This window comes from Stegostoma tigrinum, chromosome 10 (assembly GCF_030684315.1).
Source record: "Stegostoma tigrinum isolate sSteTig4 chromosome 10, sSteTig4.hap1, whole genome shotgun sequence".
Taxonomy (NCBI): Eukaryota; Metazoa; Chordata; class Chondrichthyes; order Orectolobiformes; family Stegostomatidae; genus Stegostoma; species Stegostoma tigrinum.
Window position 1 is genome coordinate 31,107,348 of NC_081363.1, and position 26,330 is coordinate 31,133,677.

General features: G+C 40.7%; 1 protein-coding gene across 6 annotated transcripts in view; it reads left to right on the forward strand.

Annotated features, from left to right (window-relative positions):
• The first annotated feature begins 555 nt into the window (after window positions 1–555).
• Window positions 556–26,330, forward strand: part of rtn1a (reticulon 1a) — a 192,608-nt gene continuing 166,833 nt past the window's right edge. For 2 of the 6 annotated variants that reach the window (XM_048538010.1, XM_048538011.1), the window contains exon 1: window positions 556–938. In XM_048538010.1, the coding sequence (XP_048393967.1) occupies window positions 716–938 (223 nt within the window). In that variant the 5' untranslated portion in view covers window positions 556–715. The remainder of the gene's footprint in view (window positions 939–26,330) is intronic. The other 4 variants (XM_048538012.1, XM_048538013.1, XM_048538014.2 and 1 more) reach the window with 4 other exon arrangements.

Sequence of the window (26,330 nt, forward strand, 5' to 3'; positions counted from 1 at the left end):
TTCCGTATATAATCAAGTCTGCAAATGACATGAAAAATGAGAATACCTCTGAAGAGAAACGATATTGATCCCCTTTGTTATATTTTGTGCTAAGGTGCGCGGGGAAGGAACAGCCTAATGTAGACAAAAGAAGCTCTAAGGTGGTGTCATGCACAAGCAATACGCGAGTCAAAATTCCACAAGTCTCAATGGGTGCGACATGAATATATGTGAATAGTTAAAACCTAGCAGCTACTTTTCATTCCCAAGTCGAGAGACGTGGGATGTTAAATAAAACATGATCACTCAGACATCGGCCAGGCATATGAATACAGATCAGATATAGGTTCTAAATAATTCATTGTAGGGACAAATTTTTGCAGCGACTGCAGGGTATAACATTTGTGACATTTTAGAAATAGTCACAACTTTCAATGTTCAAATATATATATTTAAACTTGGAAAGGTGGTAATCTTTTTGATTAACTTCTGGTACATAAGTATTTACGTTCAGCTGTAGTCAGAATGATTCCCATCAGCCACTTCAATCTTTAAGTTCATCCTCCCACAGCTGACGTCAGGGTAGAAACATTGAACCAAACAAGCCATTTTCACATGCGTACAGGCTTCAGAGTGAGAGGTGGAGAGGAGCTGTGAAAACAGTTGCACAAAGAGACCAAGTTCTTTAAAAAAAAATCTGGGACCTTTTCGCAATCCATCCATCCGCCCATTCACTATGGCAAGCAATCCTTTCGTTCAGCCGTTTGCAAAGGGACAGTGGGGAGAGGACGAGGAGCCAGAGCAGACAGATCGTGGTATTGGTGCCAGTCCGCAGGCGGGGGCGGCTGTTGGTGGGGGGGATGCAGCTGCAGCAGCCGAGAGCTGGCGAGCCGGGGTGGAGCAGCCCCTTGTGCCAGACTCTAGGGGTCAGCCTGTTACCAAGGCAACTGCATCCGCAGGTAAGGTGGGGCGGGTGGACCGACTGCAGATATGTTTGGAAGTCGGATTATGCATAAGATACGATCGTTTACTCAATTCACAAAGATTTTTTAAAAGGTCGATCATGTCGCTTTTGAATACAGCGACCGGTTAAATAGCATTTCATTAATGTTTGAAATGTCAGCTTTTGAAATTATGGACACACCGTTATGGACACACCGAATATAATCTTTATGTATTTTTAATGCTGCAGACGCATTTTTGCCCTGTCTGATAGAAATTGGCACAATTCACTGGATTCTTTGTTAAAAATGTTGGCATTAATCCTGAGGCAGATTGTTAGAACAGGGTGAAGTCAGCTTAATTCCAGTTTGAAACAAGTTTTTAAGTTATGACATCTGACGAATTTTTGTGGTATTAATGGCACCCTTTAAATCAGTTAACTATTGGGATTTTGTTTTCTAGATGCAGATTGTGTTTTAAACTTAACCATGAGTTGAATTAAGCCAGTGGTGTAGTGATATGCCTAGTAATCCAGAACCCCAGGCTAATGTTCTGGGCACATGGTTTTAGCATCTCACCATGGCAGATGATGAAATTTCAATTCAATAAAATTCTGGAATAAAAGGCCCTCTGGTTCACTAGTGTCATTTGCAGATATTATGTTAACAGCTGTCCTCATCTGGTCTGGTCAAAATCTGACTGCATAGCAGTTGTTTGACTCTTGTTGGATGGGCAATCAATATGAAGTCAAATTAGTATAAAGTTCTCAGACTCACAAGAAGATAGTACAGAAGGAGATCATTCAGCCCATCATGCTTTACCAGTTTTATTATCATGTTTTAATTTCTTGCCTTTTCCCCAGATCTTGCACCTCATTGTTACCTGAAAATACATTCAGTGTCCCCTTGAATGCCTCAGTTGAATCTGCCTTCACCATGTTTCCAGTCAATGCATTCCTTAAGAGTGAACAAGTTCCTTTTTCTCTCACATCAACCTCACTCTGTTTGCACATATCTTTATATCTATAAATTTTCCTCTCAATCCTGTTTCTACTACAAGTGGAAACAACTTCACTCTACTTATTCTTCAAGCCCACTCATGAAAACCACAATGGGATCTCCGCTCAACTGCCTTCTCCACAGGGAGAACAGACACAACCTCTTCTATCAATTGTTGTAGCTGAAGCATTTCATTCCTGGAACTATTCTTTGTAAATTGCTTCTGCTGTCTCACAATGCCTTCCATTTTTCCTATAATGTGGCAGCCACAACTGTGTGCATTACACCAGCTGTGGTCTAACAAATGTCTTATACAAGTTCAACATCACCTCCCTGGTCTTGTATTCCATGCCCTATGAATAAAACTGAGAATACTATGCTATATTCTTCTTCACATGTCGTGCCACATTCAAAGATCTGTGCACATTTACATCCAGATCTCTATACCCTGGTACCCTCCTTGTGCCCTCTATATTGTCTTTGTGTTCTTCTGACCAAAATTCAGGACCATGTGTTTTTCTGCATTGAACCTACCTGCCCACTCCAACAACTTGCCAATGTTCGTTTGGAGTTCCACAATATTCTCCTCACAGTTTACAGTTCTTCAAAGTTTAATGCCATCTGCAAACTTTGAAATTATCCTCTGCATACCAAGTACCAGATCATTTTATTTATATATATATATATATAAATGCACTTTATAAAAATTCTGCTGGGTCAAAATACTGGAATTCTCTCCCCAAGGACATTGTGGGTCTACCTACAACACACAAACTGATGCTGCTCAAGAAGGCAGCTCGTCCCCACCTTCTTGGGAGCAACTCAGGACACGCAGTAAATGCTGGCCAGCTAGTGATTTCTATGTCCCAAGAATGATTTTAAAAAAATGTATTTAACATGTACTGGTTATTGGAGGTTGGTTAATTGAAATTAATTGTTGCTTTGAACATGACATTTTGGCTGTGTAGGATTTGTGAGTAAAAATGCAATATAGGCTATTTATAAAATTAAAGAACCAGTTCATTTAGTGGGGAAGTCTTTGTTAGTTATTTAGAAAAAGAAATGAATATTTGACATGTCAGATGAATCCCACATGGTGATCCTGAATGCAGGCATCTAAAATATTCATTGTTCTCAAAATGTCACTTTCTGTTTTTGATTGTATGGCTCAGTAGCAAAACAAACTGAAGTTGGCACCAAATGTGTATACTTCAGCATTTTAAAGTAAGTGCATTTTATAAATTAGTAAGTTATGATCAATGTAATTTCAGAAGAAAGTGATCACGTCACATTGGCTTTAATTTGGGGAACTGAAATTCGAGGTTAATTTTCCAAATCTAGCTTGGAAAGCCTGAAAATATAGTGTCTCTTGACTTCTAAAATAAATGTGGCATAGTCACAAGCACAAGCTATTTTATTAAATTTAAAATTTAGAGAAACACCTGCAAACAATTGAAAATAAAGAGTAGAAAGCAGTCAATTGCTCATTAGAGTATGTGGTAATCCCCAAGGATTATTGCAACCCAATTTTTGAAATCCATGTTAAGTTTTAGATTCGGAATATTGGAGCAAATTACTCAAACTTGTAGATTATACCAACCTAGGAGTACCAGCAGAGGAGGCAATTCAAAAAATGCAACAATGGAACAGTGACAATCTACACCCACAAATTCACTGCAACAATTCACCAAGGCTTCTTAGAAAGCAACTTCAGAACCCATGATAACAAAGTGTGGGGCTGGATGAACACAGCAGGCCAAGCAGCATCTGAGGAGCACAAAAGCTGACATTTCGGGCCTAGACTCTTCATCAGAAAAGGCTTTTCTGATGAAGGGTCTAGGCTCGAAACATCAGCTTTTGTGTTCTTCAGATGCTGCTTGGCCTGCTGTGTTCATTCAGCCCCACACTTTGTTATCTTGGATTCTCCAGCATCTGCAGTTTCCATTATCTCAGAACCCATGACCACTCTAACTTAGAAAGACAAGGGCAGCTGATAAATAGGAATGCCACCACCAGAAGTTCCCCTCCAAGCCACTCACCGTGACTTGAGACTGTATTGCTATTACTTCACTGTCATTACATTAAAAGCCTGAGAACTCCCTCCCTAACAGCACAATGACGTTATTTGCACTACACAGACAGCAGCAGTTCAACAAACCAGCTCACCTGTAGCTTCTCAAAGGTGTAGGGATGAGCATTAAATGTTGCCCCAGGCTGTAACACCAACATCCTGAGAATTAATTAAAATATGTTGTTTACTGCATACAGGGGTCAGGAATTGTGGTAAAATCAAAGTGCTGGAAACACTCAGCACATCTGTCTGCATCTGTAAGAGAGAAACATAATTCAAATTTTGAGTGGACTTAGTTTGACCCTTCTTCAGAACTCTTTCCGTTTGCTTTCAGTTTTCTTTTTCAGTTTTCATTGAACATGGCTGGAACAGAAATTGAAGACTTTTAAGCTATGCATTTCATAACCAAAGCTATGTTTGTGGTAATGATTTCCAATCAAAACAGAAGGGAAAAAAAACAGATGGCTTAGAGAAAACCGACAGAGTTGATACCTTGGGCTATTCAGCCTTTAAAGGAGATTTTATAGAGATACATAAATATAGTAATTGTGCACTAAACATAGAGCTGAAACACCTCTTAAACTAATAAACATTAAACTCACTGACAATAATTAAAATATATTTAAAAACTTTCAAATAAGGTTAGTAGAGGCAAAAACCAGGTATTGTTTGTGTAAATGTTGCGTGTTATAATATTGGAACTTATGATTTTTCAAGACTGCGGGTCTGTTCCTTTTCTTGTGCTGTTAGACTAGACAAATGATCTTTCTTGGCAATATCTGCCTTGTGATTTTATTTACTCAGAAATCCATGAAAATCTAGTTATTTTGTATGCATTTTATACTCATAAGGTTCTAAGCAAAACTGATATTTTGGGTAATGTTTGCTGTAGAGAAAATCAATAATTGTTGTTTGAGATTTTGTCTTTAATCATAGAGTAACTGACATTGTCTAATTCATTCTGCACGTTCTTTGTTCTCTGACCCATCAGTTATCCTTTCAAGACAAAACAAAAACATTCTCATTTGAATGGGGGAGTGTTTCTGTGGGAGATGCTCTGGGATTTGTTCTTGTATGCTGAACCATTGCTAGAAATATAAAAATTTATTTGGACAGTTTTAAAATGGATTATCCTTGCTGTTTCTCAAGTGCACTTCTTTTGTTTTTTAGTTTCTATAATATTTATTTGTGCAGAATGTTTTGGTTACCGTGGACAGTAACATTTGTGTTTTTTTTGTGTTGATTGAACTGCACAATGCCTAAGGCTGTTCAGATTTTCACCATTGACTACACAGAGTTTTTAAAAAATGTGTTGAGATACTCATTACTCAGGATAATTGACCTTGTTCATTTTGGTCTCCTTTTCTGAGAAAAGATGCTCTTGCTTTCAAGGGAGTGCAGCGAAGGTTTAACAGGCTGATTCTGGGGATGGCAGGTCTGACATATGAGGAGAGACTGACTAAGTTGGGATTGTTTTCGCTGGAATTCAGACGAGTGGGGAGGATCTGGTACAGACTTATAAAATTCTAACAGGACTGGACAGAGTAGATGCAGGGAGGATGTTCCTGATGGTGGGTGTGTCCAGGAGTCACAGTATGAGGATTCAGGGTAGACGATTTAGGATGGAGATGAGGAGACAGTTCTTCATTCAGAGTGGTGAGCCTGTGGAATTCATTACCACAAGATGCAGTTGATGCCAGAACATTGAATATTTTCAAGAAGCAATTAGATATAGTATTTGGGATGAATGAGAGCAAAAATTATGGGGAGAACGCAGGATTAGTTGGACGATTAGCAATGATTGTGAAGAATAGCAGATCTGGCTCAAAGGGCCGAATGGTCTCCTCCTGCTTTCTATGTTTCTATGAAATCTTGAGGAAAATACATAGATTTGCATTGGGATACATTTGACATCCTTGGCATACTGTACTTGTAGCATAATTACTAGTGAATTTGGACATTGGCTTAGTCTGTATTGCTTTTGAGAAGCTGCAGTGCTGATCAAGCCACTTATGTTGGATCTTAGTGTGGATAAAACTTAGTCATACATATTTCTCTGCTCTGTATATTGAAGTTAAGTAATACATTTCCTGCTCAGTGAGTTTGGGAATGCAACATTTTTCTCCCAATGTGCAGAAATTGCTGTAAACATTGAGAATGGAGTGAATTTGAACTACTTTGAACTCAATCAGCATTCTTAAAACTTTACCAGTACACTTGGAAATTTGAAAATTAATTTGATATTGTTTTGACCAGGTTTAGTGCTTCACTCATTCTTATCTTGGACAGTAAATCAAAATCAGAGCTCACTGAGAGTTGTGCAATATAAAGGAGTGTGAAGCAGTGAGCTTACTGAATGTTATGGATCCTCCACAATTGCTGCAGCAGTAATAATGTATATTTTGTAGGTAGTAGCAGCAACTTGGCATTCATTTAGTGCCTTTAATGTAGAAAAGTGCCCCTAAAGCACTTCAGTGAAATGTAATCAGATGTACACAAGGTCAAAGAATGCAGTTGGAAGGCTTACCGAAACTCGTTGAAAATTGGGTTTTAAGAAAGATTTTCAACCCAAAATGTACATGACCGCAGCAATATGGTTGACTCTTAACTGTTATGTGGGCAATTAGGGATGGGCAATGAATGCTGCTTAACCAGCGACGCCCTCGTCCTATGAATGAATAAATAAAAAAAGTCAGATGTTAAAGCACGTATTTCATAATACTCAGCAATTTTTATTTCTGTCAAAAGAAGGAGTTGATGGGAAGGATGAACCACTTGTGTTTAGCAGAGTTGATCAAGGAGATCATCCAGTCAAAAACTAAGGCATACAAAGCAGTAAAAACCAGTTGGAATTAATTCATCATAGAATCCCTATACTACCAACTAGAGGCCATTTGGACCATCACTCCCAAATCTATCCCCATAACCTCTTATTACCATGGCTAATTCACCTATCCTACACACCCCTCGACACTACCAGACAATTTAACATAGCTAATCCACCCAACCTGCACATTTTTGGATTGTGGGAGGAAACCAAAGCACGTAGCGTAAACCTTTTTATTTAAACATTTTCAGTTTGGAAAGACGGAACTAATGGAGTGCCACAAGGATCAATCCAATTATTTACCATTTATATTAATGACTTGGAGAAGAGGGCAAAGTGTAATGTATTCAAATTTGCTTATGATACAAAAATAATTAGGGCAAGTTATGGTGAAGGCGTAAGGAATCTTCAAGTGGACATGGGTTGATTGAGTGAGTGGGCAAAAACCTGGCGAATGAAATTTCATGTAGGAGAGTATGAGATCATGCATTTTGCTAGGAATAATCAAAAAGCAGATGAGTATTTAAATGCAGAGAGACTCAATAAAAGATCAGGGTATTCTTATGCATGAAGTACAAAAGTTACCATGCAAATGCAGCAAGTAATTAAAAAGGCAAGTGGCATTCTGGCCTTTATTGCTAGGTATTTGGCCTTTCCTGTTTATCAACGCTTACTACACGGTGATGGTGAAGTCATGCCTAGAGTACTGTGTACAATGTTGGTTTCTGTATTTAAGATGGGATATACTGGCACTGGATGGATTCAAAAGAGATTAACTGACTAGACTCAGAGATATTATGAATTGCCGATGCTGAAACGCCATGTGGAGCTGGAGGAGCACAGTGGGCCAGGCAGCATCAGAGGAGCAGGAAAGTTGATGTTTTGAGTTGGGACCCTTCTTCAGAAAGTTTTTCTTAATGGGGTGTGTTGGAGGTGGGAGAAGGGGTCTGTAAAGGGTGGGTTAGACTCGCATTTAAAGAAATATGCGCAGAGGCAGTGGAAAAACTGTTTGACATCCAAGCATAAACAGTATTCATTGATGTGTGGGTGGAGGGGAACGAAGGTGTGTCCTTTAATAGGACTTGTGAGGACTAACTAGGCTGATTACTGGGATGAAGGGGCTGACTTATCAGGCCTGCTAAACATGTTAGGCCGATGTTCATTTGAGTTTAGAAGAATGAAATATTATCTCATTGAAACATGCAAGATTCCGAAGGGGCTTGGTAGGATGAATGTTGAAAGATGTTTCCACAAGTTGGGGAATCTTGAACCAGAGGATATGGTAATAGAATAAAGGGTCGTTGATCCAAAACTGAAATGTGAATTAATTTCTTGTCCAAGAAGGTAGCAAATATCTGGAATTCTCTACCCACCAGTTGTGGAGGTGCGATCAGTGAAAATATTTAAAGAAGAGGCGTTTTTTTGCAATATTATGTTGAGAGCTGTGAGAGTTGGCACGAAAGTGACTTGGGACAGATCAATCAGTATCTTGTAGGGGATGACATGACAGGACAAATGTTCTACTCCTGCTTCTATTTCATATATTTTTTTCATGATGTCAGTTGATATCATTACTGAACAAGTAAGATCCCAGCAAGAATTTTTAAAATTTTTAGATTTTTAAAAAAATATAGTTTACAGAAAACTAGTGACCTGAGGCTGCAGTGTTCCTTACACAACAAATTAATTTCACAAAATACAGAAATGAAAAATAAACTTAGAAATAGAACATCATTTTTTAAAAAAAGCTTAAACACCTAGCAAAACAATATTTTAACCCATTCACCATCACTATCACTTTAAAGCATTTCAAATCCAGAAAAACATTCTGTATCAGATCATGTGGCTGACTCTCTAATGCTCCTGTGAGCGTGAAATCTTGCATGAGTGCTTACAAAACTGGGAGATTAGATTTTCTAAGCTTTTAACAACCTGATGATCTCCAAACCATCACAATGAAAACAGCCTTCTGTTAATGCTCTCAAAGATCCCTAAAGGTCATTGTACTAGAAGGACTATCTGGCCTAGTTTTTATTCAAAAATCTTCAAAAAAGTAACCAAACCCATTTGTCACTATCTTAAAACCTGTTAATCACAAGTGAAAGGAACCAGAGTTTCGGGGCAGGGATTATAGAACATTACAAAGCTAGTGAGCAACATGTATGCAATTTAAATTCAAGGATAAGAATCTTATATTTGGGATATTGACAAACCAGAAGCCACAAAGTGAAAACATAGGTAATGAGTGAATGGGATTTGGTGCAGGATAGAATAACAGTGCCAGGGACCCAGATTCAACTCCAGCCTCAGGTGACTGTCTGTGTGAAGTTTGGACATTCTCCCCATGTCTGTGAGGGTTTCCTCCGGGTGCTGTGGTTTTCTCCCACAGTCCAAATATGTGCAGGTCAGGTGGGTTGGCCATGCTAAATTGCCCATAATGTCTAGGCATGTGTAGGTTAGGTGGATTAGCTATGGGAAATGCAGGGTTACAGGGATAGGGTAGAGGGGTGGGTCTCGGTGGGATGCTCTCTGCAGAATCGATGTCGACTTGTTGAGCTGAATGGCCTGTTTCCACGTTGTAGAGATTCAATGATTCCGTGATTTACAGAGGATGAAAGATAGAAAATTTAATCAAGAAAATTGAAACCGTTATGTTTGGAAGTGACAATGGCATGATGGACTAAAGTAAGGGTTGTAGTTGGTGATGTTATGTAAGTGAAATATCGCAGTCTTTGTAATGGGCGAATATGGAATCAAGATGAGCATGGTATCAAACAGAACAATGAGATTATTGACTATTTTGCTCAATGTGAAACTAATGTCCTGGAGTTTCTTGAGTGGGCCAAAGATGATACTTTCAGTTTCTAGAATGTATAAGATGAGAAAATTATCCAAAACTGGAGTTGCAATGCAAATGTAGCAATTTAGTATGGCCAACCACCTGACCTGCACGTATTTTGACTGTGGGAGGAAACCACAGCACCCAGAGGAAATATAGTGGAAAGTCAAGGCAAGTAGTAAAGAGATGAAGCAGGGACTTATGGGAGCTGACTTTGTATATTTTTATGGTGCTACCAAGCATCCATACATAGATGAGATGAGGAGGCAGCCAAATCCCCAGGGATTTAAGCAGTAACAAATTCATAGAATTGCTACAGCGACAAAGGAGGCCATTTGGCCCATGGTGCCTACACTGGCTTGTCGAACAAGTGCGATTACCTAATGCCAATCGTCTGCTTTGCCCATACCCCTACATTCGGTTTCTATCTTAATAATCATCCATTCTCCTCCTGAATGTGTTACTTGAAAACTGTGTCCATATTTCAAGGCAGTGCATTACGTGCCCTAACTACTCACTGAAATGTTTTTTGTGCATCATTTTAAATCTACGTGCTATTCTTGTACAAGTGGGAACAGCATATCCCTATCTACTGAAGTTTCTTATTCCTGGAACAATTTTTATAACTCACTTATGCACTCTTTCCAGAGCATTCGCATTTTTCCTATATCTGTACATAGTACTGTCACCGAGGTCTAATAAGTCTCTTGCTCAAGTTCAACGTCACTATCCCCACCTTGCTCTTGTACTCTGTGCCCTCATTGAGGAAGCCAAGAACACTATGCTTTATCAACTACTGTCCTATTCTGTCTCTCCTGCCACCTTCAATGATCTGTGCACACAGACCCAGGGACCTCTGCCCCTGAACCATCTTTAGAGTCATACCCTCCATTTATACTGGTTTTCAATGTTCTTCCTACCAGTGCGCATCCCCTCACATTCCTCTGCATTGAGTCTCTACTGCCAACTATTTGCCCATTCCACCAACATATCAATGTCCTTTTAGAATTACGCATTGTTTGGAGAGCAATGTATAATTCTTCCAAGTTTCAAGTCACCTGCAGATTTTGAAATTGTCTCCTGCACACCAAAATCCAGATAGTTAATATATGTTCAGGAAAGCCAGAGCCCCAAAATCGACCTTGGGGTACTCCATTGCACTCCTTCCTGCCTAAAAAATATTCATTGACTTTTTCTCCCTTTTTTCTCTGTCACTCAGCCAATTTTGTACCAATGTTGCTGCTACCACTTTTGTAGCATGATTTACCTCACAAGTCTGTTATGTGGTACTATTTCAAAAGCCTTCTGGAAATCCATGCATACCACATCATCAGCGTTACCTTCATTGAGCTGTTCTGCTACTTTTTCAGAAAAATTCAGCTAGTTAGTTAAACACAATTTCCCCTTTTTAAAAAAGTGCGTGGGCTTTTCCTAATCAACCCACCTTTTTCTAATTCTGTCTGAATAATGGGTTCTAGAAGCCTTCCCACCAGCAAAGTTAAATGAACTGGCCTGTGTTTGCTAGGATTACCCTTGCAACCTTTTCTTGAGCAATACTGTAGTGATTGCAATTTTTCAGTCTTTTAGCACCTCCCTTGAGTGCGGAGAATACTGAAAGATCATGGCCATTGCCCCTCACATCCTCCAGAATCTTTGCATGCATTTCATCCAGTCCCAGTGCCTTGTCACCTTTAAGTACAGTCTATCCAAGTCTTCGTACTTATTTATTGTTTACAATGACTTTAAATTTTGAGCCCTTCTAGTGACAACATTCTGTTTTGTTACTGTGGCCTGGACAGCCTCCATTTTTGTACACACAGATGTGAAATAACAGTTAACACCTCACCCTGCCTCCATCTGTTAATTCCCTTTTTGGCCTAAAATTGGCTTAACTCCTCCTTTAACCACTCTTTTATGATTTATATGCCAGTAGAAGACTTTGTGTCTGTACATCCTTGCTTATTATGATCTGCCTGTACTGCTCATAAACAAAGCTTTTCACTGTGCTTCGTACATATGATAATAAATTAATCAATCAATCAATCAGTTAAGTTAGCTGTTGTGTTAGGAACTAGTCTTTTCTCATAATTCCTATTGGCTTCCCTTATTTGCTTTTTTACCTCTACTCTACATCTTTGGTATCCCTCTTTGTTCTCCATTGTATTTCCTGCCTTCTACCTGTCATTAGCATCCTTTCTTGTTTTTGATGTTAATTTCTATTTGACATTCAGGAAACTTTGGATTTGCTTGCTTGATGTTCCGTTATGATGGTTCAGAAGATGTTCTTTTGTGAAAAAGAATTTGGGGAATCTAAATGATGTAGGTTGACAAGTGATATCCTGCATTTTGAAATGGAACTAAGCCAATGCAGATGTTGAATGAACAGGCTACAGCTGGACAGTTCTGCAAATATTGTAACTAAACAAAATAAGCTTTCCAACAATGAATTTCAATGAGGAAAATGTTGGGCAAGGACTTGATAGTGTCATACTCAATGTAACTGTTTTCTTCCATAGGATGAATTGTTCACCATTTTGATGTTCATCAAATTTAGTAACCTTTAATATCAGAGAATGGAGAATAGATTTACAGGCCAAGGAGAATATTGAAAATCTTGTTATAACAGAACCCAGGAATTATTGATAAGAATCAATGAGAAAAAGGTTAATTTTGAGCTTGATTTGGATCAAAAAATAATGTGCTGTAACATTTTTACTTGACCATTTATTAGAGTGAAGAATGTAATTTTTTCAATATGGAAATAAATCTTTAAAGGAGTACAGAATATAATGTTGTGCTAACACAATTTAAGATACGCACCCATTTATAATAATTCATCAACCCAAAATGGTGCAATCAAGCTTATGAAGAAGAATTAATATGAGTGAACAAAATTGATTATGCATCAAACATTATCTGAAAGTGAATAAGCCATGTGATTTAACTTGCTGGACTTGTAAATACTGTAGATATAACTCAAATTAACAAATCTAGTGTGCTGTGAAATTGTAAATGGTAAGCATGGGCGTCACTGTAGAATTGAAAGAATTGGGTCTTGACTTTTAAATCGCCCTCTTGCAAAGTAACATTGTTTTGAATCTTGTAATGTAAGCAAATGTTAGATCAAGCAAAAGCATCTTTTATAAATACATTCTAGATGATAGAGAGGGAATGTGCATTTAAGGAAAATGACTTGACTTAAATTATTAAATTAAATGGTAAAAGTTTTCTGTAAACTTTATCAGTAACTTCTCTGAACTGTCACTTGTAGATCTGACCAAATAAAATGACTATTTTCTTTATCAGTGTTACAGGGTGAAATGCCGCTACTTGTAGGTTATCTTTAATTTTTTTTGCAGTTGGTAGCAAAGTATAAATCTTTTCAGCAAAATTCCATATTTTCATTTGTTCTGGAATTTAAAGTCATGTTAATGGTTGAGTATAAAATAGTGTAATCTCTTAAAAGTATTTGGTTTTGATTGGAGGCTGCTTAAACTGTCCAAAATATTTTAAAATCCTCTGAATTTGTTAGAATCTGTATTGAGCACTATAAAACTTAAGGTTAAGAGCTGTATCCTGTTCCCATATATTTCTCTCATAGTTAGCATGTGGTAAAGTTCATATAGATCTGCCAGTATAGATACTGCACTGTGCCTGTTGACACAATTGGCCTGCAAATAACTGGAGCCTTTCAAGCATGACTTAGTAAAATGCCTACCAGTGACACTGAATGAGATGCCCCTATAATGGTTGCATTCCCCTCTAAAAGGTCTGCTTTTGTATAACGTGATAATTTTTGCATCCATTCTGTTCTGTGGAATAGATTCTACCTTCCAACGGGAAAGTAGAAGGTCGCAAAGGTGTGGCGGGGATCAAGATTTCCATGCTTAAGCAATTCCACTGGAAATAACACCATAAAACCATTAGACATGGGGATAGAAGTAGACAATTCAGTTCATTGAGCCTGCTTTGCCATTCAGTGATATCATGGCTGATCTCATTATCATTCACTTTCCTGCCTTTTCCCTGTAACTCTTGACTCCCATACTGATCAAAAATCCTTGAATATACTTAACAACCAACCTCTGTAGTCCTCTGCAGATTCATCATTTTCTCAGAGAAGAAATTTTCCATTGTTTCTGTCATCAATGGGTAACTCCTTCTTCTAAATACCGAAAGGTACGGACCCAACATATTCAGCCTCATCTAACAGTACCTTTATGGCTGAAATCAATCCAGTGAACCTTCTCCGGACTGCCTCCAATGCCAGTATGCCTTTCCTTACATAAGGTGCCCAGAACTGTTCACAGTGTTCCAGGTGTGGTCTAACTACTGTCTTGTGTCGTTTTAGTTGAACCTTCCTTTTTTTTATATGCCATTCCTTTTCAAGTAAAAGCAACATTTCCTTTGCCTGCTTTAGAACATAGAACATAGAACAATACAGCGCCGAACAGGCCCTTCAGCCCCCTTTATTACCTGCTGAACTGAGAAGCTTTTTTTTTGTGATTTACGTACAGGGACTCTCAAATTGCTGTGTGTTGTAACTTCATGCCACCTTTCTCAATTTTAATAACATTCAGCTCCGCTTTTCTTCCTGTCAGAACGTATAACCTCACATTTTCCAAGGCTATTTTCCATCTGCTATGTCTTTGCCCATTCACTTAACTTGTCTATATGCCTCTGCAAACTGCTTATGTCAATTGTATCACTTGTCTTCCAACCTATTTTTGAGTCATCCACAAACATTCACTTTCGTCATCCAAGTCATTAATATGTATTGTGAATTATAGTGGCTCCAGCACAGATCCCTGTGGCATACATTAGTTATTGGATGCCATCCTTAAAATGCCCCTTCTTGCCCCAATTCTCTGTCTTCTATTAATTAGTCAATTCTGTGAGCATGCTAGTACACTAGTTCTAACACTATGGGCCCTTATTTGATTAAGTATCCTTATGTGGTATCTAATTAACAGCTATCTGAAAAACCAAATATATTAAATCCACGGTGTCCCTCTATCTATTTTGCTTTATCCTCGCAGCATGCAATTTTGCTTGCTAAGTTTGCAAAGACTTTTTGTACCTGAAGTGATGATAATTATTTATTTAACTTAAATTAACCAAGGCATAGACAGTGACAAAACATCAAATGCAGACCTGAGAGATGTCTCTCTCACAGGAGTATATATCACAGTAGTGCTCAACACAGCAAGATATTTTTATTTCGGTCTGTGGGTAGTTCACCGTCAGTCTATTTCAGGGGGTGACTATAGTGATGGTACGACCATCATCTTGTTTCCACCATATAATGTATATAGAGTTTTGTCAGCAATGTTGGACTCTACAAAATTTTAGAGCAAATTAGCAATCCATTCAAGTTCTTCAGCCTTATTTGCTCCTTTTCATGACACCAACAATTGTATGGTTAAATTTGATACTTGTTGACACCACTATTGACATTTACGGTGTGAAGCATAGACTGAAACAGGACATTGTTCTGGCCTTCACTTTGTCTGGTGTTTTCTCCTCCATACTCCCCATTTCCTACCCTGCAGATATGGACGCTTACCTGCATTGTAGGGCAGGCAGCCAGCTGTACAAACCTTTTGAACTAAAATAAGACTAAAATAGAGGACACCTTGAACAGAGAACTTGATGATATTGCTGACATGGAATCTCGGCTACCAAGACTGATGGATTGTTTTATCCGTGCTGATAACTTGTCCTCTCTTACTATGAGCATCAAAAGAACTTCGATGGGACAGGGTGTAACATCTCTGCCCTTGATCACATTGAATAACATCCTGCTGGAAGTGGAAAATTTGAGCAAATATTACAGACTGTATTTTGTCTCTTACTATTTTTTTATGGTCTGGGTACTGACCCACTATTCTGAGAAAGGCAATATATTTTTCAAAAAAATAAGTACTGTTTGTCTGTAGCCTAAAGCCCAAATTGAAAAACTGCTACCCAAATGTCTATTATAGAAGTCAAACCTCCTGTGAATGAAGAAAGTAAATTGGCAGTTTTATGTGAAGCTAAATGAGTACAATTAGGCATGTGACCTATTTGGGAGTTGAATGCTTCCTTCTGATTGTGATACTCATGTGGAAAAATGTATTAATTAGCATTGGGAATTTCTTAATTAGTTGGATAGACTGGAGATTACTGAAGAGGATAACATGATCTATGCGTTTAACTGTCTGAAGCTAATAACAAATTGAAAAGGAATCAACACTTTTAGATTTTTCAATTCCAATCCTCCCTACATGAAACAATTAAAATGCAATTGAGACAGAGATAAACAATTGCCCAGAATGCTTGGATGGGATCAAACATATTGAGAAGAGTTGTAATCTCTAGTGGTTAAAACTGGCAGGTCCCTTGAAGTTGATTGCAAGGGATTTTCTCTTAAGATACAATCAGAACATAAACACCAAATTTTCTGGAGTAATGTCTGAGACATGATAATACACAAAAGAAAAGCAATGAATCAGAATCTTTCAGCGCTATTGCAGCATGATTTTATTTGTGCTATCTAATTAGTGTTCATCAATGAATTATCTTGGCATTGTGATCTGCATAAATAACAAGGAGAATGCTTGGTCTTACCATCACCAATGTTGCCTCCCTGAAATCAACTATAAGGTCATTAGATGTTGGAGCAGTTGTAGGTGCATTGAATCTGCTCATACCTCCATGAAATCTGATAATCCTCAACTCCACTCTCCTGCCTTTTCTCCATAAACATTGATTCCCATATCAATTTAAAATCTGTCCATTTCTGCCTTCAATATACTCAATGATCCAGCCTTGACAGCCCTCTGCAATAAAGAATTACACAAATTCACTACCCTCAGAACAAATTCCTCCTTACCTCTCTTAAATATTAACTCTGAGATTGTCTTCTGGTCCTAGACTCTCCCATAAGGGAAGTTATCCTTTCCACATCTACCCTGTCAAGTCCCCAAAGAATCTTGAATATTGCAATAAGGCTGCCTTTCATTCTTCCAAACTCCAAGGAATACAGGTGCAACTTACTCAGCCTCTCCCCATAAGTCCCTGTGTACCTGTGATCAGCCTGATGAACTTCCTCTGGACTTCATCCAATGCCAGCCTGTCTTTGCTTGGTTAAGGTGCCTAAAACCGTTCACACTATTCAAGAGATAGTAGGAGCTGCGCAGGTTTTCTGAAGAAGGGCCTAGGCCTGAAACATCAGCTTTCCTGCTTCTCTGATGCTGCTTGGCCTGCTGTGTTCGTCCAGCTCTATACCTTGTTATCACACTATTTTAGGTGTGGTCTGACTAGTGCCTTGTGTGTCACTTGTTTGATAGCCTTTTGAAATTTATGCAAGAGATCTCCAAAGTCCCTCTGTTCCGTACCTTTCTGAAGTTTTTCTCCATTTAAAAATAAAAGAGAATAAATGCTGTCCCACTTGTACTCTGAAGTGGGGGGACAGGAGAGCATTGTCTGGGTGCAACAAGGATAAGCATCTGCACATTACCTTACATTGAAACCAAGCAATTCTTTGGACTTATTGCATCTTTGTAAGAGGATGAAAGTGCTGTAATTTGCGAGCTGGTCGTCTTTTTAATTGCTCTAAAATAGACCTTTTTAAATTCACTAACAGAATTTGGGTGCTGCTGGCTGGGCCAGCATTTATTGTTCATTCCTAGTTGACATTGAGAAGGTGGGAGAGAGTTACTTTCTTGAGCTGCTGCCGTTCATTTGCTGTAGATAGACCCACAATACTGTTAGAAGGCGAATTCCAGGATTTTGACCCAGACATTTACTTCCAAGTCAGGATGCGAGTGTCTTCAAGGGAACATTCAGGTGTGGTGTGTCCATGTATCTGCTAATTGACCCTCCAGTTGAGAGTTTGGAAAGTGCTGTTTAAGGAGCTTTGTAGACATGGTGTCAATTGATCAGACAGCTTTATCCTGGGTTGTTAGAATGTTGTTGAAGCTACACTCATCCAGGCAAATATTCCATCATTCTCCTGATTTGTGCATTGTAGATAATGGACAGGCTTTGCGGACTCAGGAGTGAATTAATTGTTGTAAAATTCTGAGTTTCTGACTTGGTCTTCTAGCCACTTGTATGACCGGTCAAGTTCAGTTTCATATGGTGTAGTGATTCTGGTTGTGATCAGTGAAACTGCCACTGTTTTAGGTGTTCGGATCACTACCAGATACCTGGTTGACACTGGACCTAATTTAGGAATGTGAAGTGAAGAAGGCAGTGGACAGCTGTTGCAGGGCAAATAATCTATGCATTTATTAAATACAAAGGTGAGTATATCACAAGAAATAAAAGGCAATTGTAATAAACAGGGAAATAATACGAAGGTGAATAAATTACAAGAGAATTTAAAAAAAGGAGTGAAACTGACTCTTTCAATCATTAACTTAACAGGTTTATTACAATTAGAAACTAAACAATCATTTTAAACACAGACACTTTAATCAGACTCCCTGACCTTGGGGTGCCCTGCACTGTCACCAACCCACCTTCCCCTCCCTGACAACTAGGTTGGATATTTTGGGTCTTGAAAAAAATAGGCTGACCACTCAGGATAAATGCATTTTGAATTGCAGCTGGCCGTCCTCACTTGCCATAGCTGATGCTTTGCTGAAGGCTTTTGATGGTGTAGCCTTCAGCCTGAGTTGAGTTCTTGGGTTTTCTTAATTTGTGGTGGTTGATGAGCCGGTTTTCACCTCATGATGTGTCTGAGGCCTTTTCAGAGGTCGTCATTTGTCAGATCTGGAGTTGTGGTTGGCTGCCATTGGTTCCCCTGGTACAGAACAGGCCTGTGTTGGTGGATTTCAGGGAGATAGCTGCGCAGATAGTTCTCAGGGAGAGTGGCTGTCTGGGATCTCTTCTGGAGATGGCTGTGGGGCTGGCTGTCTCTCCGTCTCCCAGACCAGGGCTAGTAGTTATACAAAGTTTGGAGCTGGATGAACACAGCAGGCCAAGGAGCACAAAAGCTGACGTTTCGGGCCTAGACTCTTCATCAGAAAAGAGGGATGGAGAGAGGGCTCTGGAATAAATAGGGAGAAAGGGAGGCAGGTCGAAGATGGATAGAGGAGAAGATAGGTGGAGAGGAGACAGACAATTTAAAGAGACAGGGATGAAGCCAGTGCAGGTGAGTGTAGGTGGGGAGGTAGGGAGGGGATAGGTCAGTCTGGGGAGGACGGACAGGTCAAGGGGTGGGATGAGGTTTGTAGGTAGGAAATAGAGGTGTGGCATGAGGTGGGAGGAGGGGATAGGTGAGAGGAAGAACAGGTGAGGGAGGCGGGGACGAGCTGGGCTGGTTTTGGGATGCAGAAGGGGGAGGGGAGATTTTGAAGCTTGTGATATCTGCGTTAATTTGTTGTCTCAGGTCTGGTTCATTGTTCTGTTAGAGTTGAGGTGTAAATTGGATTTTCTAACTGAACAATGGTTCTAGGCAGCTGTCTCTGTGACTGTGTATTTCCCTTGAGCACAGCCCAGCTGCCTTTTTTTAAATTTTAGAAATTCTGTTTAAAAGTCCAGGAGTTTTAGTCTAGTATTCTAAATGACAGTGATTTTTGCTCACTCCTAGAATATTCAAAGGAAATGTGGTAGCATGAATTTTTTTTAAAAAGGGCATACTACCACACTAGTAATCATCTTTACTGGGACAATATATTGCAGAAATGTTGCAAGAAATGTGGCAGGCCTGATAATTCTTTTCTGATTTGTTGAAGCAAAGGAGTGTTTGAAAGTTTCTTACTGGAAAAATCAGATGGAGATGGGGATAAGCCCCGTTTTCTCACTCTGTTAGGATATGCTTAGCATTTTCTTCTGTTTGGCAGAGTCATTTTCCTTTGTGGTCTCTGTCTCCATGACTGGCTGATCTGGGACATTGCTCAGATGGTAAATTTATAAGATGTTTCTTGTACTGGGTGTGTTTCTGTCATATGATCACAGTTGGTGTTGCAATAGCTTTAGCTTGGAATTTCAGTCTTGACACTTGCACTTTCATGTGATTGAATGATTTTCCTCTCCATTTTGTCAAACTTGGACCTTCAACCACTGTCTGCATTGCCATTGTACATCAATTTTGATATGCACTTATACAATAATAGCTATTAAGTCTGCAGGGGAGAGCCATTGCATTTTTATTGACTTTACAAAGGATGTACCAAATGTCAGTTTGCATTTTAATGTCATGACAGACAAGGTCATTCCAGCCTTTGGTAGATGTCTGTAAATTTTGAAGATAAAATGGCAACATGACCTGATATGGAGGGGCAAGACCATGAACCAATTTGAAAATGAGGATGAGATAGTAAGAACTGCACATGCTGGAGTCAGAGACAACACAGTGTGGAGCTGGAGATGAAGAAAGGTCCTGACCGGAAACATCAACTTTCCTGCTGCTCTGATGCTGCCTGCCCTGCTGTGTTCCTCCAGCTCCATTTTGTGTTGTCTTCGAAAATGAGGATGAGTGTTTTAAGATTAAGACATTGCTTGTCAGAAGCACATGTAAGTCTGAGAAAGCACTGAGGAAAAGATGAGAGGGGAGTTGATTGAAACATAAATTTTTGACAGGACTGAACAGCTTGGATGCAAAGATTACGTTTCCTGGCTGGTGGGATCCAGAATAATGGATTATAGTCAGGGATACACTGTAGGCTATTTCAGACGAATGAGAAATTTCTTTACTCTGGGTTGTGAACATATTAAATAATATGAAAATGTACTCATATGACGAAGGACTGTAGAGATATTGTGTGGGGGGAAAAATGAGGTTGATGGTCTGGTAGTATTCTTTGCATGCATTCTTTGCACATGGTCAGATATTGCATGATTTAAGTGTGGTGAGTCGATTCAAAGGCTTTTTTCAGCAGCTGATTGGAAAGATGTTGCATGATCAGTTGACTGAATTGATGGCCACCTTAATAAGTATGAACACTCTGGGATCATCTGTAGCAGGGATCTTGGCCAATGTCCTGAGCATAAGTATGTTTTTTATCCTGATTACTATGGCCCAGAAACCTTGAATTTCAGTGTGCCAAAGAATGTCTTGGTTGGATACGAAAGCTTGGCGAACTTGGTAATCCAGATTTTGAATAAAACAATAGTCATAATGATGGAGTATCTGGCTATTAGAGAAAGGCAAGCTTTATGAGTCTTTTGTACCACAGCTCTTTCTCCCAACTCTAGACTCAAATGTACATTTTGGCAAAAGCAGCCAGCATGGCAATACCTGCACTGCTTATTAATGGGTTTCATAATGATCTGCACAAGGAAGCATTAGAACATCCTCAACTTTAAGAGTCTTTCATAGTCATGGTGAGCTGTCATTGATTTTGATGGCCAGTGGTAAATGATGATTTCAGTATCCAGACAGAAGTTCCTTATACAAAAAAAATTCAGGAGCAATTGATGAACATTTGCAATGGAGGGAAAAACACACAATCATGCAATTACTCTTCAACAATTTAAGTTTATCAGCTGGCAACAATAAATACGAAAAACATTGATCCAAATGTGATGTGTACCAGTGTTTTCTGCTACTTTTAAGTGCTCATCCATTGTCTCTGATTGCGGTTCCATTAGCCTTCTCATTTCTTTGTTAGTAAAGCATTATGTTTAAATTTCAAATCTAAGCTATTGAAGTTGAGCATGTGTTTTCTTTCATTAGATTTTACTGGGAAGGCAACTTGCCACAAAAGTCAATTTATTTTATTACGGCTGAATATTGCTGGAGCACCTGATTTGACTTAAGTGTGTTCTTTATAATCCACTTTGTATAGTGGATTGTTTGGTGTTCCACCACCATGCATTAGTTGTAACTTCAATGGGTTAAAAACTTAATTAGGATCAAGAACATTAGATTTAATGAAATGTAACATATGTGCCATATATGACTGAATAGTGTTTATACTCTTAGTAGTGAATCTCTCTTTTTCACCCATTTATCCCCAAATGTTAAACCCTCTAACGTACATCTTGTAACTAAATATGATAGGTTTGTTCATAACAAACTTGAGTGTAATATGAACATTACAAATCCCATTGCTACTTGTGTGGTTTTGAGAAACCAGAGATAGGAGATCTTCATGAATATTTTATTGCTGATTGTTATTGAACAATGCTAAGTGCTTTCAGAGTTTGCTTTAACTGCTTCATAACCTTTTAGATTTAAACCAGTACTATTGACCTGAAGGCTCTTTGTTAATTAAATAAATGTGTTGAATGGCTTTCAGGCTATGCCATGGGATAGTAGAGATTCATTGAAATTATACAGTTTGATATTTTAAGGGAACCATTAAGCTGTTCAAAATAAATTATTTTAGTGCCTTCTCTAAAACAACAATGAAGAAGGAATTTTAATTTAGCATGTACTGTTTGTATTATTGCGTAATATCAGTACTGATAAAGGCATACAGAGAGAGATTGGGTGGGTTTGGCTTGCATTCTGGAGTTTAGAAGAATGAGAAGTGACTAGAATTGAAACTTACAAGATGCTTAGGGGGCTTGACAGGGTAGATGTTGAAAGTTTGTTTCCTTTTGTGGGAGAGTCGAAGACGAGAGGGCAAAAATTTAGTGTTAAGGGGTCTTCCATTTAACAATAAGATAAGGAAGAATTTTATTCTGAGAGGGTAGTTTATTTGTGGAATTCTTTACCATAGAGGCTGCAAAGGCTCTATCATGAAGAATATTCAAAGCTGAGAGGAGACAGATATTTAATCATTAAATGAATCAAAGGAATGAGGTAAAGGCAAGAAAGCAGAGTTGAGAATTATCAGATTATCTACGATCTCATTGACTGGCAGAGCAGACCGATGGCAAATATCTTGTGGCCTTGCAGTTTCAAGTTCTGTACATTGAAGCAACTATAAAATAGCAGAATAGCTAAAATATCCAAGATAACAACGTGTGGAGCTGAATGAACACAGCAGGCCAAGCAGCATCTTAGGAGCACAAAAGCTGACGTTTCGGGCCGAGACCCTTCATCAGAAAAGGTGGAGAGGGTCGTGAAATAAATAGGCAGAGAAGGGGAGGTGGATCGAAGATGGATAGAGGAGAAGATAGGTGGAGAGCAGACCGACAAGTTAAAGAGGCGGGTTTGGAGCCTGTAGAGGTGAGTGTAGGTGGAGAGGTAGGGAGGGGATAGCTCAGTCAGTGGAGGACGGACAGGTCAAGGGGGCGGGATGAAGTTGGTAGGAAGGAAATGGAGGTGTGGCTTGAGGTGGGAGGAGGGGATAGGTGAGAGGAAGAACAGGTTAGGGAGGTGGGGACGAGCTGGGCTGGTTTTGGGATGCGGTAGTGGGAGGGGAGATTTTGAAGCTTGTGAAATCCACATTGATACCGTTGGACTGCAGGGTTCCCAAGCAGAATATGTGTTGCTGTCCCTGCAACCTTCGGGTGGCATCATTATGGCACTGCAGGAGGCCCAGAATGGACATGCCGTCTAAGGAATGGGAGGGGAAGTTGAAATGGTTTGCAACTGGGAGGTTCAGTTGTTTATTGTGAACCGAGCATAGGTGTTCTGCAAAGCAATCCCCAAGCTTCTGCTTGGTTTCCCCAATATAGAGGAGGCAACAATGGGAGCAGTGGATGCAGTATACCACATTGGCAGATGTGCAGGTGAACATCTGCTTGATGAGGAAAGTCTTCTCGGGGCCTGGGACGGGAGTGAGGGAGGAGGCATGGGGGTAGGTGTAGCACTTCCTGCGGTGCAGGGGTAAGTGCCGGGTGTGGTGGGGTTGGAGGGGAGTGTGGAGCGGACAAGGGTGTCATGGAAAGAGTGGTTCCTCCGGAAGGCAGACAAGGGTGGGGAGGGAAAAATGTCTTTAGTGGTGGGGTCGGATTGCAGATGGTGGAAGTGTTGGAGGACGATGTGTTGGATCCGGAGGTTGTTTGGGTGGTACGTGAGGATGAAGGGGATTCTGTTTTGGCGGTTATTGCGGGTACGGGGTGTGAGGGATGAGTTGCGGGAAATGCGGGGGACAAGGTCGAGGGCGTTCTCGACCACTGTGGGGGGGATGTTGCGGTCCTTGAAAAACGAGGACATCTGAGATGTATGGGAGTGGAATGCCTCATCCTGGGAGCAGATGCGGTGGAGGCGAAGGAATTGGGAATAGGAGATGGCATTTTTGCAGGAAGGCGGGTGGGAGGAGGTGTATTCTAGGTAGCTGTGGGAGTCAGTGGGCTTGAAATGGATATTGGTTTCTATCTCCTTCCTAAAATCCACAAACCTGTCTGCCCTGGTCGATCTATTGTCTCCACCTGCTCCTGCTCACCGAACTCATCTCCACCTATCTGGACTCCATTTTCTCTCCCTTGGTCCAGGAACTCCCTACCTACGTCCGTGACACCACCCACATCCTCCACCTCCTCCAGAACTTCCAATTCCCCGGCCCCCAACACCTCTTTTTCACCATGGAAGTTCAGGATCTCGAACAGTTTATCCACTTCACCAACACCTTCCACCCCAATCTCACGTTCACCTGGACTATCTCTAACACCTCCCTCACCTTCCTGGACCTCTCTATCTCCATCTCAGTTAACGACCTTGAAACCGATATCCATTTCAAGCCCACCGACTCTCACAGCTACCTAGAATACACCTCCTCCCACCCAATGTCCTGTAAAAATGCTGTGTTCCTAATTCCTTTGTCTCTGCCGCATCTGCTCCCAGGATGAGGCATTTCACTCACGTACATCTCAGATGTCCTCGTTTTTCAAGGACCGCAACACCACCGCCACACCCCCCCCCCCGAACAACCTGCAGTAGTCGAGAACGCCCTCGACCATGTCTCCCGCATTTCCCACAACTCATCCCTTACACCCCGTCCCTGCATAACCGCCAAAAGAGAATCCCCCTCATCCTCACGTACCACCCCACCAAACTCCCGATACAACGCATCATCCTCTGACACTTCCACCATCTGTAATCCGACCCCACCACCAAAGACACTTTTCCCTCCCCACCCTTGTCTGTTTTCCGGAGGGACCACCCTCTCTGTGACTCCCTTGTCCGCTCCACACACCCCTCCAACCCCACCACGCCCAGCACTTTCCCCTGCAACCGCAGGAAGTGCTACACCTGCTCCCAAAGCTCCTCCCTCACCCCCATCCCAGGCCCCAAGCAGACTTTCCACATTGGCAGAGGTGCAGGTGAACATCTGCCAACGTGGTATACTGCATCCGCTGTACCTGTTGTGGCCTCCTCTACATTGGGGAAACCAAGCGGAGGCTTGGGGACTGCTTTGCAGAACACCTACGCTCAGTTCACCATAAACAACTGCACCTCCCATCGCGAACCATTTCAACTTCCCCTCCCATTCCTGAGACGACATGTCCATCCTGGGCCTCCTCAATGCCACAATGATGCCACCCTAAGGTTGCAGGAACAGCAGCTCATATTCCGCTTGGGAACCCTGCAGCCCAAGGGTATCAATGTGGATTTCACAAGCTTCAAAATCTCCCTCTCCGCCCCCCTGATCCCCGCACTGCAACCCAAAACCAGCCCAGCTCGTCCCCGCCTCCTTAACCTGTTCTTCCTCTCACCTGTCCCCTCCTCCCACTTCAAGCAGCACCCCCATTTCCTTCCTACTAACCTCATCCCACCCCCTTGATCTGTCCTTCCTGGACTGACCTATCCCCTCCCTACCTCCCCACCTGCACTCACCTCTACTGTCTCCATTCCTGCCTCTTTAACTTGTCTGTCTCCTCTCCACCTATCTTCTCCTCTATCCATCTTCGATCCGCCTTCCCCTCTCTCCCTGTTTATTTCAGAACCATCCTCCTCCCCCTTTTCTGATGAAGGGTCTAGGCCCGAAACGTTAGCTTTTGTGCTCGTAAGGTACTGCTTGGCCTGCTGTGTTCATCTAGCTCCACACTTTGTTAATAGGGCTCATGCTAGTTTTTTTCCATACAACTTTGTGTTGCTTGCTGAGTTGAGTAATAGATGGCATGCAACAGTCCTTAACTTGCTGAAGAATGTGAATGCATGCACGTGCAAAAAAAGCTTTGAGCAAAAATAGGTTATTCAACCTCTTGAGGCTGCTCCAGTCATCTATCCACAGGGGCCCAGGAGGGCATCCAACGAAAATTGGCCAACGCCATCAGACTGGATAGCTGTGGCAGTTGTTTCCAAGAATCTAGTCCTGTAGATCTCAATGCAAACCTGCATTAAGTGGTTAAGGTCAGTGAATGTACCTTCATTTACCAGCAGGTTGATGTGTACCTCTCCTTTGTTATGCTGATATCTCTATGAGTCTTGACAAGAATGGAAGTTGTATTTCCTTATCACATAGGTGTATGGCATACTTGAGGGATTACATTTCCTTCTGCTCGAGGTATGTTTCAGTGACATGTCTGCAAAGCCATGGGATGCTTGCAGTCCAAATAAAATTGTGTTTGATTTGTCTCCATTGTCTGATGAGAGGATGATACATGTTTAGTTGTTGCAGGATACACTAACAGTGATAATAAAATGTGAGGCTGGATGAACACAGCAGGCCAAGCAGCATCTCAGGAGCACAAAAGCTGACGTTTCGGGCCTGGACCCTTTATCAGAGACTAGTGATAATAAAATGTGAGGCTGGATGAACACAGCAGGCCAAGCAGCATCTCAGGAGCACAAAAGCTGACGTTTCGGGCCTGGACCCTTCATCCCCTCTCTGATGAAGGGTCCAG